Here is a 17245-nt window from a genome sequence, read left to right as displayed (position 1 = left end):
GGAAGCCACCTAGGGATCTCAGCAACCTCTGAGGTATGATGCCCCAAAGCCTACCCTCCAAAACATCTGTTTTCTCCATGGGAACTGATCTCTGTCACCTGGAGATGAGCTATTATTCCAGGGGATCCCCAGGTTCCACCTTGACGCTGGATCCTTACTTTCTATCCTCAGAAATATCTAACTTGGTGGTTCTCAACCTGGGGGTTGGGACCCCATTTGGGGGTCAAACGACCCTTTCACTGGGGTTGCAGCAGGGGGAGCAGCTTGGCCGGGGGGGGGGGGGGAGCGCTGCCACTGTTGCCACTCCTCCTGCAGTAGCCTACACTTGGCCACCAGCTGCTCCAGCAGTGCCTCCAGCACAGCGCAGTCTCCCACCCGGCACTCCAGGTGGCGGCAGAGCAGAACTGAACTGAGAAACCCTGGGGAAAAAGTCAATTTATATACAATCACGAACAATGGATCTTCACGCCATTGGTCGATTTAATTCCTGTGAAGGAACACTTGCATAATTTTTTGGCTGGGGGTCACCACAACATGAGGAACTGCATTAAAGGGTCACGGCATTAGGAAGGTTGAGAACCAACTGATCTTGCCTCCTGTCCTGATGTTATTCTGATGCCCTTTTCTATATTGTTGGCAGGCAGGGAGATACACACCACAGTGACAGATGTTGATCTGAGTTTGCAGAAGGCAGGGATATAAATGTTTAAAAAATAACATGAAAGTTAGGATATGAAGTAAATTGAACTGGCTGTGTTTGAGGGCAGGGAAGATGACTTGATACTAAGCTGCTGTTCTGGGTTGCAGCTTTGCCATGGTTTTTATAAACATGGTTCCACAGAGTACAGTGTTTCCAGTATAGCATTAGGCTCAAACTCTGGCACTACATTCCCATGTTGAGTTCCTTTAGTGTAAGCCCAGGAAATTTAGTAGGCTTCAACTAGAATAACTCTGCATATGATTACACTGCCTGGATCTTGGTCTCTATGTGAAACGTAGTCACACGTTCCTTAACCCTGGGCAAACGTTTCAAGATCTGAAGATGCAGGGTTGGCCAGCTTTAGCTTGTCGTTTGTCCAGCCATTGCTGTAGGACCAGTACTTTAATTCCCTGTTGTTTCAAAGCAACCCTGCAGGAGCTGTGTTCCCACAGAATGGGCATTAGGAATCTATTGAGCCAGTCCTTCAGTGTATCACACAGTCTGTCCCCCTTCCTGGTGGTTAGAGTTGCAAGTTCAATTCTCCAGTTAAGGGAAACAGCTGTGTTGATGTTGTTACTTATGGATTGGTTTGGTATGTCAGAGGGCTAGGCAGTGGTGGCCTTGAGGCAGACTCATAGGCAATTGACAGAACCTTACCCTGACAGGTTAATCATGCCCCCTTGGCCTGTTTTGAAGCACTTTGTAGGAAGGACTGTTTTAGATACATATGGAATTAAAATGCCATGAAGGAGGAGCGATGCAGAAAGAGTTCATTAACCAATTTGCAAAATTTGAATATAATATTTTTTGTGCTTTTCCACTTCTGTAGCGGCTAAGGACAGAGAGAGATTCCCTAAAAGAAACAATCGAAGAGATTCGATGCGTACAAGCACAGGAAGGACAGCTTACCACTTCAGGTAACAAAAAAGCCAAAACATGCCAAATCTTTTTCCTCCTTAAATGTTATTGTTGTTGTTTGTTGTTGTTATTTACTGGATTTACTAATTGTCCTCTCTATAAGGCTCAGGACAGTATGCAGTGTATTTATTTATTTGTTTTATTCATTGGAATTTTATACCACCACTCCCAGCAAGCTGGCTTGCGGCGGTTCACAGTAAAATATAACATAAAAAGCATATCCAACTATAAATCCACATATGGTATACTCAACAGTAGTCCTAAAATAATTCCCCACAATCTATAACATGACGGTTTAAAATTGACATAACCATTTGATAAGAATTATACATATTAAAGCTTTTCAGGCATTTAAACCATCCTAATTGTGTTGCAGGTTTCTCAGTTAGTCATATGCCTCACCTGTATCATTGGCCAGTTATGCTGGTGTGTTTTTTGGGAGGTATGTTCTGAGGGGGGAGACCTGTTGATTTTGTTATGTGCTCTGGCATCAACTGTATGCCTGTAGAACATTGCTGTTTTACAGGCCCTATGGAACTGCAATAGTTCCATCAGGGCCCAGGTCTCTGTTGGCAGCATGTTCCACTAGGCTGGGGCCAGGGCTGAAAAGGCCCTGGCTTTGGTCAATGCCAGACACACTTCTTTTGGACCAGGGATTGGCAGCATGTTGGCACTAGATGAGTGCTCTTCTGGGGGCATATTGAGAGATGTGGTCCCTCAGAATTCAACTGGCAGCCAATGCAGCTGCTGGAAGACAGGTTGAATATGGGACCTCCACCGTCTCCTAGTGAGGACCTGGACTGCCTTATTTGGAACCAGTTGCAGTTTCCAGGTCAAGACCAAGGTTAGGCCTGCATAAAGCGAGTTACAGTAATCTAACCTAGAGGTGACTGTTGCATGGATCACTGTGGCTAGGCTTTCTGAGGTTAGGTAGAATCCTAGTAGCTTCACCTGGCAAAGATGGAAAAAGGCCAGGCGAGCTGCCTTTGTGATCTGTACCTCCGCTGTCAGGGAGGCATCGAACTAGTCATGTTCTTCAAGATTTATTAGTGGTGTATCACAACATTAGAAGCCTTTTTTGATTCATAGACAGATATGCAATACTTGAAGTATCCTGAGGTGGCGGTAATGAAATGCTCACTGAGCATGAATTCTCCTTGGATACTGTTTTGTTTATGAGAAGATAGGCTGTCTTTGTGGGGCATTTAGCTGGCAAACTGTGTTAACATTCAGATATCCTTTGGATTGTTTATTACTGTATTACTGTTGTGTCCATTTTTCTTAGCTTGTTAAAGCCTATGCTGACGGTTCGTATCGGTTTATGCACTAGTTGTATTTGTTCATTGATATATTCTTGTTGCAATATGGTCTACATTATTTAGCTTGGTAGCTGACTTCACACGGACCTTTTAGGTCTGTGTTCCCTTAGTAGTTTGTTTGGCCTCCAGTAAATTTGACAGGGCATCTACTGGGTTATTTGATGAGTGGTGCACCAGCCAGATGGCCAAGTTTTAGACTGCATTCCACCCCAAGTCAATGCATTCAATACCTGGGATCTTTCTTGCGGGTAGTATCCTGTAGGAGAAAGACACCTGGCCCAGTACAGCCACCTGAGGTCTGGGACTGATCCCAGCAGGGCTAGTTCTTTTAGGGAGACTGTCTTGCCCTCTCTTACCCAGGTCTCCATCATGCAAGCCAGGTCAACTTTGTGCTTTCCACAACATCAGTGCCGGAATCAGGTTATTTCCCTAAACTTCTCCCCTTGTGTTTCATGGGATGGGGTGAAGGTTAGAAGGGGTCCGAGCATAGCCGTATCTCCAGCCCCTTCATTTGTCCAGCCTTCTCCCACTGCCATACTTTCCCCGCCTCCAGATTGCTGGAATCCCTGGACCCTTCTGGGTTTCAACCCCTCCTTGTACACTCCCCCCCTTCAACCTGCATTCCCACTCTTTCCATTGGTTCTCATCCTGACTCTTAGCCTGTCTTACACAATCAGAAGTTTTAGTTAGTCACAACACTGATCGTAATGTCTTTACATTCTTCCCGTCTTACATGGAGATGCTCAGCACTGAGTCAAATGGGAGAGATTCTGAAGTATGAAGTCTTCTCCACCCTCTTCTCCTCCCATGAGCCATTTCCAGTCCTGAGATTAGAAGTGGCTCCAGTGTGTGTGCGTGTGTGGGGGTAATCTCACGGGCCATGTACTCATGGATTGCAGGATGCTACCCAGTGAGTTGTGATACCTGTTCTGAACATCGGCCATGTAGTCGTAGTAAACAGTTAATTTAAACGACAAACACAACAGCTTAGGAGCTCTTCATACTTATAAGGGTACGGATCCTTCAAAAAAATCTTTCTATGTCATTTTTTAAAATGGCACTATGCTACTAAAGCACATTTCAGTGGTTCCGTTGGGAGCCAGCATGGTGTCGTAGTTAAAAGCAGCAGACTGTAATCCAGAGAACCAGATCCCCACTCTTAAAACCCAACTCTTCTTCAATTGTTTCTTTTGTTCCTTTCTTTTCTCTCTACCCACCCCAGGATTGCTGCCACTGGAAGGTCAGGAGTCTTCAGATAGTTTAGCAGCGGAAATCGTTATCCCTGAAATCAAGTAAGTCACATAATCCTCTTTGTGTCTAGTTGGGCTGGCAATGTCTGGGTATGCACGGTTCCTGAAGGCTGTCTGGGAACTTTAGTCAAATGCTGCCACTTGCTCTCCCTGTGGGCATTAGGACTTGTGAGCATGGGGCACAAGAACTAAAGCAATGACAGTTGCTATCAGCCTGCTTCTGGGTTCAGTTAAAGGGGATGATTCTGACCTTTAGAATGCTTCATAACCGGAGACTACACATCTGAAGGACCATCTTCCCCCACACTGGTGTATGTGTCAGCTTAAATCTTCACGTCTGTCCCTTTTATGTGTTCCTTGAACTGGGGTGACAGAAGCAACCTGTACTCTCTAAAGCTCTAAACCTGTCAGAAGATGTGCAGAAAGCTCTTTCTCCAGGTGACATTTAGAAGGGCCTGCAACATCATTCTGTTTAGAAAGGTCCTTCCTGCATCATTTGTGGTCGTGGGTCCAGTGAGTCATAGTGCTATAGATCATTAAGTCCGTACAACCTTTGGACACTATTCCTTCATACATTTTGTTTCTGTGTGTGTATGTTTAAAAGATGTTCCGTAGGTATCCTTTTGCAGATGCTGGTAAAATGGGGCATAATTTTAAGAACATAAATGAATTAACTTTCCTCTAATAGCAGTCATTGTTCTGATTCTCAGTTTGGTGTCTTGGCTTAGTCGATCCCTCCCCCCTTCTTTCTTTGCTTCATTAAATTTGGAGAAGCAGCTTGAAAACTCCCTTCATAGTTAAGTGAAATTATTTTTGCCTCCTTTTGGAGACCTATGGATACTATTTTCTCAAAAGCTCTCCTCTTTTCCCAAGGGAAAAACTCATTCACCTTCAGCTTGAAAATAAAATGCTAAAGCTTAAACAAGAAGGGTCTGACAACGAAAAGATTGCCACATTGCAAAGTCTCCTGGATAGCGCCAATCTCCGGAAGAACGAACTGGAGACGGAAAACAGGTAGGGAGGAGCAATTTCACTTCTAAGCGTAGTCGTCTTGGGGAATTTTGTTCTTGTTGTTATCAGTTGGCCTGTCCCAAAGCATGTAGTCTTCGGTTTATAAACCAAAACTAACAGCTTTAATCTTTTGACGAATGCTACAGATTTCCACATCTTATGTTGATGGAGCCAAGGATGCTGCATATGCCATAAGAAAAAAAAGGTGTCTGTGGGCAAATGTTGCAGTTCAAATTGTTGTGGGGGAGAAGGGGGGAGGGAGTTGCATATAGTTTGGTGCCTGCCATTAAACTTCCAGGTGAGAAGTCAGAGGTCACTGAAGAAGGCATGCGTGTCAGCACGTTGAGCACGTATTTGCAGAGGAGGCAGTGACCTCCGGCATGTGTGTGTGGCACATGGCATAACTTTTTTTGTTTGTATTGTGTAACATCTATGAAAAATACACAGAAATGTACCCACACTCGAAGAACAAGTTGACTGCAGATAGCCTGTAACCCCTCTTTTTTCTTCAAGTTAGCTCTAAAAACTTTAAACTTGAAGACACTCTGTTGTGGCCATGCTGTGACAGTAAAACTGAAGTCCAGTAACACTTAAAGACTACAGCAACGCTTTTTCCAGTACAAGTTTTCATGTGAGAGTTCACTTCTTCCTATACAGTGGATACTAGAGAGAGCCTGGATCAAGTCACTAGAAGCTTGCTGGGCTATCTTGGCCCAGCCATTGTCTCTCAGCCTATTGGCTGAGAGACAATGGCTGGGCCAAGGTCGCCCAGCAAGCTTCTAGTGACAGGGTGAGGATAAAACAGAGAAGGGAAGAATGGTGTAAATGAATTTGGGTCCCCTTGGGAAGAAAGGTGGGGTATAAATTAAGTCAACAAATAAAAGACCAAGCATGTTTTGACAAAGCTGTCTTAATCAGTGGTGAAGTATGCTTGCCCCCTCCTCCCAAGATACATCCGACTCCTGTGTTAAAATATACAAACTACTGCACACAATAGTTGAAATAGTTAATCCCATGCCCAGTAATCATCTGCACAGTTCCCATTACTGATATGGCAATACTTGGGTATATGGTATGTTTGGTCTTCTGTGAATTAAACCCAAACAAATGGTAACCATTCAGGCCCATTATGCACGGCCGCCGAAACGGCGATTTCGGGTCACGTGGAAAACGCGGAGGGGGAAGACGCGACGCATACCGGTTATGCACGGGGCGGGGCGCGACGGCGGCAAAACCCAGAGTAACTGATTATGCACGCGCCGATCCGGGCGCCGCTTCTGGTTGTGCCCCGCTCACCCGGAAGCTGCGCTTTCTTCCGCGTTTCACTGACGCGGCTTTTTCGGCGGCATGCACCGAAGCTGCAGCCGGTTGCAGCCGGCTCCGTGCGTTATCCGTGATTTTAGTCGCCGCCATTCCACCCCGAATGTGCGCTAAAACCCCCGTGCATAATGGGTCATAAAGAAAGCTTGCTATTCCTTTTCAGTCCATGAATTTGTTAAAAACCTTCATTATGCTGTATGCTAATTTACTGCTCACCCTCTACCTATGGAGTGGCAGTTTCCGTCTCATTGTATCTGACAAAGTTTGTGTGAATAAAACTTTGCTGATGTTAAAGATGCCACTGGACTCAAAACATTGTTCTGCTGCTTCAGACAACACGGCCACCCACCTGAATCTTAACAACATCAAAGTGTTATATGCTTTTTGTTGCACTTATGGCATATTAAAGTAGATTCGTTAATTGATATGAGAATTTATTGGATTATAATTTAGCGTTTGCATAACACACACCTCAAGTTCTGTTTTCGGGGGGTGGTTTGGGAGAGAGGGATGTTGGTTGCAGGCTTTTTCCTCCCCCTTTTTCTAGTGCCTCGTAGAAGTAAGAGCAGTCATTCCTTCTGAAAACAAAACGTTTTATTCCTTATTTCCAGGCTTGTAAATCAGAGACTGCTCGAAGTACAGTCTCAAGTTGAAGAGCTGCAAAAATCTTTACAGGAGCAAGGTTCAAAAGCTGAAGATGTAAGTGGAAACACACACTAAACATGGGCCATGCATTTGCAATGGAGCTATATTTTCCAGTGCCAACTTTCCCAGTCCTTGCTGTACTACATATTCATGCTGAGCTTCATGAAGATGAAATCATATTAATCCCCCCCCTCAATTTTCAAAGCATTGATCCTCTTGGAATGGAGGTAGAGTGTCAAGCATTCCCACCACTCTAGGAACAGTTTGTTGGCAAGTCCATCCCCATCCCATTCCCCTATTATTCAAAAGAATGGTGGGGCAGACACCAAAGAAGGTGGTGAGCTTGCTGCTGCATTCTGGTCTTTGCTTGGTTTCCATGCCTGGGCAAGAGAGAGAAGTAGGGAGGTAGGGAAGAGACACATATGGCCAGGGAGGTGTTTTTCTGACTCCCTGGCCTAGAGCAAACCAGGCCAGCTTTCTCAGAAAGAAGATGGGAGGGAATCATGCTGGCCTTTTTGACTGTGGAGGAGCCCCTGAAATATTTTTCAGGCTTCAAGGAGCCCCAGAACCTGGCTGGAAGTGTGGCCGAGATCATTAAGGCAGGATATCGGGAAAGGCCAGGGAGCTCCTGAGAAGCTCTCACGGAGAGCTGTGCACTGTAGGGAGCACTGTAGGGAGCACTGTAGGGAGCCCTGGTTGAGAATCTCTGGCTTAAGTCATCCAATGAGCTGAGGGGAGGTGGAGGAAAGTGCAAAAAGGCATATGCATCTGGAGAGCCAGGCAGCAACCACAGTAATTCTGCAAACCACCTGTCTTCAAGCCAAGTGTGGCTGTAGATACTTCAATATTAGGCACAACAGCCTTCTGGATAGCTTATTGACTACCCCTGTTGTATATAATCCTGTGAACTCTCCCACTTTGCTATCCTTTCAGAGGCTCTCCACCTAATAGGATTACAATAATCCCCAGATTACAAACTCTGTGTGGAATTGCCCACCCCATTCCCCCAGGGGACAGATACTATTGATTCAGAGAGCCTCAGTCATCCTGTTTCAGGGGAGGAGATGAGGAAAGGTTCGAGTCTAGGCTCTCCCCTTCTCTCCTAAAAAGTTTCAGGACCACCATCCCCCAAGTGCCAAATGAAGTGCATAAACTCCGTCTTAACACTCAAGGATCGCTTTGGATGGGCATGTTGTACAGCCAGCTTTTGCTCAGGGCAGCGTTCTGGAGCTCCCACTCAATATCAAGGAAGCCAGGAGCACAGCACTGGGGAATAGCATAATAGTGGCTGCATTCTGGGCTTCCCCCCCCCCCCCATATCATCTTTATGCACTGTTGTACAGCAGCTCATTGAATAGCTTGAGTAGCTTTTGCATCCAGTCTGATCCAAACCTCCTGGTCCACACAGGAAAACCGCTGCAGTTCAGCTTTGCAATAATTGTAGCCGTCCTCCTTCGAATGCTGTGGTCAAATCTGCGTGCTTGCCGCTTTTTTTTCATACACACACCCGCTTTCTTTTCTGTTTTTCTGAAGATGTCTAGTAGCCTTTGCTTGGAGCGGGGACATGCATTCATGTACCTGAAATGCGTTTGTGATAGCTTTTCAGGGCACTCTAGCTGTTGAGAGTGGAGGGAGGAAACCATAGAGAGCGCAGGAAGAGAAGATCAATGTGCATGCTCTGCAAGCGCCTAGCTTTAAATGTTTTCCTCTTCAGAAGGAGGATGCTAAAATAGTTTCTTCTCCTGGCTGCCGTTTTGCTTCGTACTAATCTGTCTGTCTCTGTTTCTTGGCATGGGTTTCTGCTCAAGGCTATTGTGAGTATGGCTTCCTATTTATTTCACCCTGCTCTGAGTCAGTCCGTCCCCAACCCAGGGCTCCTCGTTTGTATAGAGAAGCTGTAAAAGTTTTTAGCTTTTGTTCGTGTTGTTTCACACATGCATTTCCCATCTGTGGTTTGAACACTCAGGCACCAAATTATTTTCCTCTTTGTCGCCACTGTGGCAATGCTTCAGGCAACTGGTTTGCATGAAACTGATGAAAAGGGAGAGGATGTGGCTCAGTGGAAGAGCTTCTGGTACCCAGGCAGGAAGTCCCAGGCTCAACCCCAGCATCTCCAATGAAGGGATCTGGCTGTAAGGCAATGCGAAAGTTCTTTGCCTGAGACCCTGGAGAGCCACTGCCAGTCTGCGTAGGCAATACCGGTTTTGACTGCCCCCTAGGCTGATTCTGGGTTCATGTACCCGCAAATGAACAAAAAGTCACTTTTTACAGATTTCAGCCCATAGGAACAGAATGCTACAGTGTTTTTTTAAAAAAGTTATAAAGTTATTTTTAAAAAGTTATAAAGTTTTATTCAACAACCCGAGGTCTCCACTCCGTGTTTAGTTTTTACTGTATAGGGGTGTGTTCACAAGTTCTTCCTGTGACAGGAGTTGTACTCTGGCCTTCCTACCGAGGTCTTGTCTGCATTCCTAGACAGATAAACATTCTTAAATGGAGCCATTTTTGCAGGAATTAGCACACCACCTTTGTGTAGGTAGCAGTGTGAGAAACAGCACTTATGGAGGACTGCTGCAGGCACCCATGTGTGGCCCTTTCACATGTGTATACACAGACACACAGCCCTGCAGAAGGCAATGCCCATTGGGCTTCCACACGTGACTTCACATAGGCAGTTTCGTAGTGTGTGCTGTGGGCCTCGACACAGGCATGCCAAGAATTTGGGTCTGGCATTGTCAAGTATAAATTAGGAACACCCAAATTTCCATACCGGTCAGATTGGTGCTTTGTTTTGCTTTGTGGCACTTGTTCCCCTCCCCTGCCTCCCCTGGCTAAGACCTTTGGACATTAAGAAGATCAAAAACAATATTGCATTTATATTAGTGATTGCACATGGTATGACCATAGACCGGATGCGTTTCAACCCAGCGGGTCTTCGTCAGTGTTCAAGTCAACTATATGCACACATAGAACAGCACAGTGTTACAGTGAGACCTGGGCAGTGGTCTGAAAATCATAAAATGTGAAGCACCCATCAATATACAATACTACTTCCCTACTTGGAGCTCATAGCCAAAAATCAGCATAGTTAAGATCCACCATTCTACCCAGGCCAAGGTTCAACCCTGAATGTGCAAAAGAAAGCATCACGTTTTATTGTTTGAACGCGTGCAACCATTGAGACTGCATGTCTTATGTTTTAATGTTGTTTTTAATCATCTTAATGGGCACTCAGTAATAAACATTTGTATTTTACTTTTAATATATATTTTCTGCTTAGCCTTTGGGTTCCTGACTTGTTTTCTCAGGTTGGGTTTGGTACCCTTTTTGTTTTCCTTATGGTCCTCTATAGATCCCCATGTATGGTGGCATCTGTCATAATATTCTGGTGGCAATCAATATATCTGCCACTAAAGTCTTGTGTTTGGCTTTCAAGCCATTTCCTCTGAGTTTTGGCAAGCGGCTTGTTTTTTAAAACTTTGTAAGAGTGAATAAAAACCCTGGACATGGAAGAGCAGGGAAGGAAGTCAGGAATGCAAGGCTGATCAAGTCCCCCCCCCCCCCCCGCTTCCCTCGCATGCTATTTGGGGAGAGTGGGATGAGATGTGCCACCTTGTATCTCCAAGGATGGCCCTTCTAAGTTGGCATCAATCCAGACACCCTGGGCTTAATTGTCCAAGAGATGCTTCCAGATCCAGATGACAGAAAATTTGATGGGGCTGCCAATAGATTACTGTTACATCACAGCAGTTTCATTTCACGCTACATAACTTAGTCCAGCGCTTCTGTGATATGGCTCACTTAGCATGCTCTCATTTGAGGCCCAACGTGAGCCAAAGTTGCTGTGCATCTAGAGCAGCCACTAGTCATGCTCACTCTCCTTGCCTTCCCTCCAGTGGGTTTGGCTCCCAGCAGTGAGAACCACTGCTGTTCAATCCTTGCCCAGTTAGCCAGGTATTCAGTTACCAGGAGGGTGAGTTAACAGTTGCAACAAGATGGCTTGGAACGCATAGAGCAAGGGTGGCTAAACTGTGGCTCTCCACATGTTCATGGACTACAGTTCCCATGAGCCCATGCTGGCAGGAGCTCATGGTAATTGTGGTCCATGGGCATCTGGAGAGCCTTTGGCCACCCTTGGTGTAGGGCCTTTGGGTGCGAGGCTGCTGTGTCAACCAGACTTTTGAGTACACCCATATACATTATAGAAATCAAATTCTCAAAGATGTTAAGAGCTGCATCATGCTGTGTTTGGGTGGTATGAAACGGTACAACAATTTAACAAAAATATTCATTTTTGAGGTATGCGTATTAAGGATAGAACAAAAAATGCAAGCAGGCCCAACCCCATGGCCACTTCTGTTAGAGCAAAGAGGGGTTGGGGGGTGTTGGGGGGTTGTTTGGAACAAAATAGTAATGTGTCTGGGGGTGCTTAACTCTTCTCCCAACTGTCCTTTTTAATACACTTCTTTCTCTCCCGTCTCTAGCAGCAAAGAGAGAGTAGCAAGTGGGCAGGGAAGGAGTTAAGAGCCCAGATTTGCCCCCCTTCCACATCTCCAACCAATGTGACTCCTGGGATTTTGTTCCATGCATTTGTGTATGACTTTCAGCCCTTTCTGTCCTATGGTGAATTCCTCCTCTTAACTCTTTTTTTAAATAATTATTTTACAGTCTGTCATTCTGAAGAAGAAACTAGATGAACACCTGTAAGTAATTTTTTTAAAAGATTGTCTTCCTGTTTTTTTTTTTTACACAAACAAAAGCATTTTAAGCACAGCAATAAACACTACAACCGCTTAATATATGAAGGCATGATAGAACATGGAGATACAGGGTGGCCAAACTGAGGCTCTCCGGATATTCATGGACTATAATTCCCATGAGCCCTCTGCCAGCCCTCTGCCAGCAATTGTAGTCCATGAACATCTGGAGAGCCATAGTTTGACCACCCCTGCTTTAAACCATTTCCATAATTTATTTATTTATTTAGAAACCACATCGCCTGTCTCTCTATAAAGGCCTGCTTTAAGGTAGCTCACCAGTAAAACAAATACCATAAAACCACACAGGCGATAAAAACATGCCAGAATATAATTTATTGCTTTTGTTTAATTTGTTTAAAATATAAGCCATCATAAAATAGAAAGCCACATAAAACAGGTAAGAAAATGACAGTCTTCAAGCTAGACATGATAACAATTTTTAAAGATCATCCCTGTTAGTTAAAAGCTGGGGGGGGGGGGGGGAGAGAAATAGCTTGTCTGGGCACCTCAAAGAGAATAGGGTAAACACCAAGCAAGCCTTAAGAGATTCCCTGGACATCACCAAAGTTTATTTTGCGGGAGGTGTTGGCAGCATGTTGTTTAATCAGTTTAATTAGGCATCAGGCAGCACCAGAAATTATATATCTATGTATAATCCTATGTCTTAAAATATTTTCCTATGTTAGTGGTGCTCATATCTCACCAAAATAGAGAATAAGAGGGCAAAAAGGGAAAGTGGCAAAGATCGTGCACCTCTGTCCATCTGTAACATGCAAACTGCAGGGCCTGATGCCTCATTGCCTCAAGGCAAGCTGTAGCCGCACAAGCCTGCAGCTTACATGTTATAGACCGATGGAGATGCCTGATCTTTTCTGTGGCCATATTTGTCCTTTCTTTAGTCCGATTTTTTCTCTTACATTTTTCCCATAGCGAAAAGCTGCATGAAGCTAATAATGAGCTAAAGAAGAAACGTGCCATCATTGAAGATCTAGAACCCCGCTATAACAACAGTTGTGAGTCGTCTTCTATTTCAAACGTTTGGGAATTACTTTTTATATAAGATTTTACAAACATTTACTCCGAGGTCTGTGTGTGCTTTAAAGCTAAGCTGATCACAAACCTGGCTTTATGTTTATGGTGTAGGAAATTTGTACAGAATTGCTCAGCACTAATATTTCAGTCACTGTGCTTTAATGAGCTTGAGGATAAATACTGATACCAGTGCAAGTGCTTCGGCTGATTTGTATGAAGCTGGATTGCACCTGGCTCCTAAAGAGTTCCTTTGATTAAAATTCATCCAAAAGTTTGTGTTCACATGATCGAAGAGTATTATGCACTTACCAATCTTCACCGAAAGCAGCTCACTGACTCCTAAACCTTTTTAAAACACTTCTGTTTATGCATGTGTGCTGATACTGCAGGGCTTTTTACTTTCATACCATAGTAGAACATAGTCAACGTTTATGCATTTGAAATATTTCAGCCAACAAAACTTCAGGTTGGACAGGAACTTCCTCTGACGGAGCTTATTGGTCAGCAGCAGTTGTAGTTCATGGCCTTTCTGTTCAGCCATTGGTGCATGATAGCAAAGGGGAGGAGAGGAAAAAACACAGTAACATTTATACTTGCCAAAAAAGGCATCCTTGGAATCGTCTTAAAGGAAAAGTCATAGCAAAGCAAGTTTACAATATTGCATGGAAACAACTTGGAAAAGGCATGTTTGCTGCTATGAGGAGTGAGTAACATGCAGAATCAAAAATATGAGAGTGGTGCTTGGCTGGCTTAAACAGTGCCACATGCAGAGTATTTGTGAAGTTTTGTTTTCAACCAGTGCTTAATACACCCTAGTGAGCTTGAAGGAGAAAGCCCATTTTTGTAGGAGGCAGGTTATAAATAAGGGGTATAGTCTGGTGTGAACAAGAGGGTCTGCTTGTTTTCTAAGTAATATTTTCCCCCAGAGGGAACCAAAGTAACTTACAACAGTAGGGGAAAAAAGTAAAATGCAATAGAACGAAACCAAATAAAAATAAACCTATACCTCGAGCCAGTCATATCTGCATTGAGCCTTCTTACTAAAGGTCACAGGGTACTAGTCGCAGGCTGAGGTCCAAGTGCCAAGAGATATTTGGCTTTTACTCTTTGGTTTGTGCTACTGACTGTGTCCCATTGCTAGAGACATGAAGAACAAACAAAAGCACACTTCAGACATTGCTGCTGACATCAGTGTTTCTTCCCATTTATGAGAGTTGGTGTTTGTGTGTGAAAAAGTGTAAAAGCCAGAGTTCTGCTCTTTTTTTTTTGGGGGGGGGGTTGCCTTGCAAAACACACCTACTTGCCAGAAACAAAAGCTTTAAAAGGAGATTAGATAGATTAATGGTAGGTGTCTATTGGCTACTAGCCATGGTGACTGAGGAGAACCTCCATAATCAGAGGAATAAGCCTCTGAATCCCAGAGCCAGGAGGTTACATCAGGGGATGGCCTCAGCTATTATACCCTGTTGTTGGCTGTCCAGAGGAACTGACTGACTAGTGTGTGGGACAGAACGCTATACTAGATGGACCACTGGTCTGATTCAGCAGATCTCTTCTTATGTGCTTAACAGTAGGAGTAAATTTGTGTATTCGAACAAGTTATTCATACTGCTGTGGAGTTCAGGATCCTCATTATTCTGAAATGGGGAATTTTTCTCTTTACAAAGCACTGAAGATAGAAGAATTACAAGAGGCTTTACGGAAAAAAGAAGAAGAAATGAAGCAAATGGAAGAGCGGTACAAAAAGTACTTGGAAAAGGCCAAAAGTGTAAGTATTTTGTGCTGTTTTTATGGCACTTAAAGAGTAGCAATTTGTTCTCTTCCCATAGCCTTATAAATTGACCAGATGATAGGAACATCCTGTGGAGACTTACATTATCTCCCCCCCCCCCAAGCTGTGCTTTGGTTTCTGGCTGCATATTGGGCTTATTTGTCTCTGTTACCTTTATATCTGGTGCCTTGAGTTCACATGGTTTCTTTATACATGATTTCTTTGAGACTCAGTTTAGTATAATGGTTGAAGAGTGGTGGACTCTAATCTGCAGAACTGGGTTTGATTCCTCAATCCTCCATGTGCATATTGGGCCAGTCACAGTTCTCTCAGAGCTCTCTCAGCCTCACCTACCTCACAAGGCGCCTGTTGTGGGGAGAGGAAGGGAAGGTGATTGTAAACCTCTTTAAGACTCCTTCAAGTAGTAAAAAGCAGGCCATAAGACCCAACTCTTCTTCTTCTTTCTCCTCTTCCCCTTCTTCTTTGCCACATATGGAAGTGAATATCTGAATTGTGGGATCCCACATTTACATGAACCTGGCCTGTTCCGTACGTCTCCATATTGTACTAGATGAGCCAAGTGGTTTCAATTCACAGGAAAATATTTCAAATAAATGTGGAGTCTATCAGTTGAGGCATCAAAGGTATCAAACATAGGCACAGGGAGAGAGGTGTGTACCCAAGGTGTGCTCTTGAGCATCTTGGCACTCCTCTGGAGTAAAAGCTCTGTCTTGTCTAGGCCGTGTACCTCTGAGTGCAAGATACTTCTGGCCTTCTTATGGCCTTTATGACCTCTCGGAGGCATCTGGCTGGCCTGTTCTGGAAAAAGAAGTATCTTTCTCTGGTCATGCAGTTCCTTTGCACTCCTTTCCTTTAAATTTTTTGTTCAAGGTCACATTCTCATGTACTCGGGTCCCTTCATTTCCTCCCTCTCTGATATGTGTACACCTATACCAGCTAGGAAGATGGGTGCAAGGCTTACTTTTTGTGTTTTATTGTTAATGCTTTTAGGGAAATTAAGCTAGCACCCCATGACATAGGTCGAGGGAATAGGACCCTGAGCACATGCAAAGTTTTTCCTAGCTCTGACTTTTGTCTCCAACCCTGTTCCTGGTAAAGTCAAGGGACAAAAGCCTATAAAACCTGCTAGTTAAGCTGTTCACCAGACTGTGGAGGACACCTACTAGTTACTGTATTATAAAGAACCCCTAATAATATAACTGAAACCTGATCTAGATAGATCTCAAGGTGCACTAATTCAAAGTGTTCCTCAAAGTTTCATGATAATAAAAAAATCAAATCACGGAACTTTTAGACGTGGGATGTTTTTTTAAAGTATTAAAAATTAAGGATGGGGACGAACTAAGAAAATGCTAATAGACTATTCCTGTAGTCTATTTAAAGTGGGCTGCACAAAGAAGCCCACAGCTGGGATGGTGGAGAGAGCTGTGGACTTCCTTGTGCTGCCCAATTTAAAGAGACTGCAGGAGGGAGCTTAAGACTGCTGAACTGGCAAGGGAAACTCCACCATCGGAGCTGTGGGCTCCCTTGTGCAGCTCAGTTTAAAGGGACTGCAACAGGGAGCTCAAGACTACTGACTTGGTGAGGAAAACGCCATTATCCCAGCTGCAGCTCCCTTGAGCAGCTCAGTTTAAAGGGGCTACAGGAAGGAGCCCAAGACCACTGAGCCAGCTGAGAGAACTCTCTGTACTGGGGAGCCCACAGCTGGGCTGGTGGAGAGAGCTCTCCCTGCCAGCTCTGCAGTCTTTGGTTCCCTCCTGCAGCCTCTTTAAATCAGGCGGCACAAGAGAGCACGCAGTGTGCAATTTGTGGACGTTCATTAACTTTGGTCTACAAACCTTGAACTGGCCGAAATTTGTGATCAGCTTTTGTTCGTCAGCCAGTTTGTGCTCATCCCTAGTAAAAATACAGTCTACTTCCACTAAATGGTGCTTGACTGGTTTGGCCAGACAGAATACAAATATTTACTCTGAATAACAGTTATTTGGTCAAGGTATGACAGGAAGTTGTGGTTGGCTGCCTGTTCCTCCAGAACAGAAGCCAGCAAGGTCATGATGAATTAGCACACCAAAACTCCAAATCAGCTTGCTGTTTGAACAATCCAATGATATTTAAAGTTTTGTGGCTGATCAGAGTTAGCAATCAGGATTGACTGGGAGGGCGGGTACTTGACAAACAAGTGAAATAGTTAGAGGGTTTCCAGTCTCATGGATAACATCTAGTCATGTCAGGGCCTGGCGCTTGGTGCAAATGGAGGTAACCTTGGACAAAGAAAGCATACGTCCCCTTTGGACAGAAGAAGAGGGTAGGCTGCTTTATTATACCTTTGGGTTGGCCTGGCAGGAAGGAGAAGCCTTTCTAGCACTTACCTAGCATACTCAGAGCTTTTAGTGTTGTGCTAAGACACAAAGGACTTGACATACTGTTATTACTATATATAATTCCATGTAATTTGTATTATATAATGTTCAATGTAAACCGCCCAGAGCTGCAAAGAA

At 44.3% G+C, this 17245-nt stretch overlaps 1 protein-coding gene across 2 annotated transcripts in view; it reads left to right on the top strand.

The window, feature by feature from the left end:
* HOOK3 (hook microtubule tethering protein 3) overlaps positions 1-17245 on the top strand; it is a 67774-nt gene that overhangs the window by 38898 nt on the left and 11631 nt on the right. For both annotated transcript variants that reach the window (XM_077345439.1, XM_077345440.1), the window contains 7 exons: positions 1530-1617; positions 4160-4229; positions 5061-5201; positions 7130-7217; positions 11832-11866; positions 12854-12936; positions 14623-14723. In XM_077345439.1, coding sequence (XP_077201554.1) covers positions 1530-1617; positions 4160-4229; positions 5061-5201; positions 7130-7217; positions 11832-11866; positions 12854-12936; positions 14623-14723 — 606 coding nt within the window. The remainder of the gene's footprint in view (positions 1-1529; positions 1618-4159; positions 4230-5060; positions 5202-7129; positions 7218-11831; positions 11867-12853; positions 12937-14622; positions 14724-17245) is intronic.

Source organism: Paroedura picta, chromosome 7 (assembly GCF_049243985.1).
Source record: "Paroedura picta isolate Pp20150507F chromosome 7, Ppicta_v3.0, whole genome shotgun sequence".
NCBI lineage: Eukaryota > Metazoa > Chordata > Lepidosauria > Squamata > Gekkonidae > Paroedura > Paroedura picta.
The sequence above is the reverse complement of the archived record's forward strand: the minus strand, read 5'-3'. Positions and strand labels throughout refer to the sequence as shown.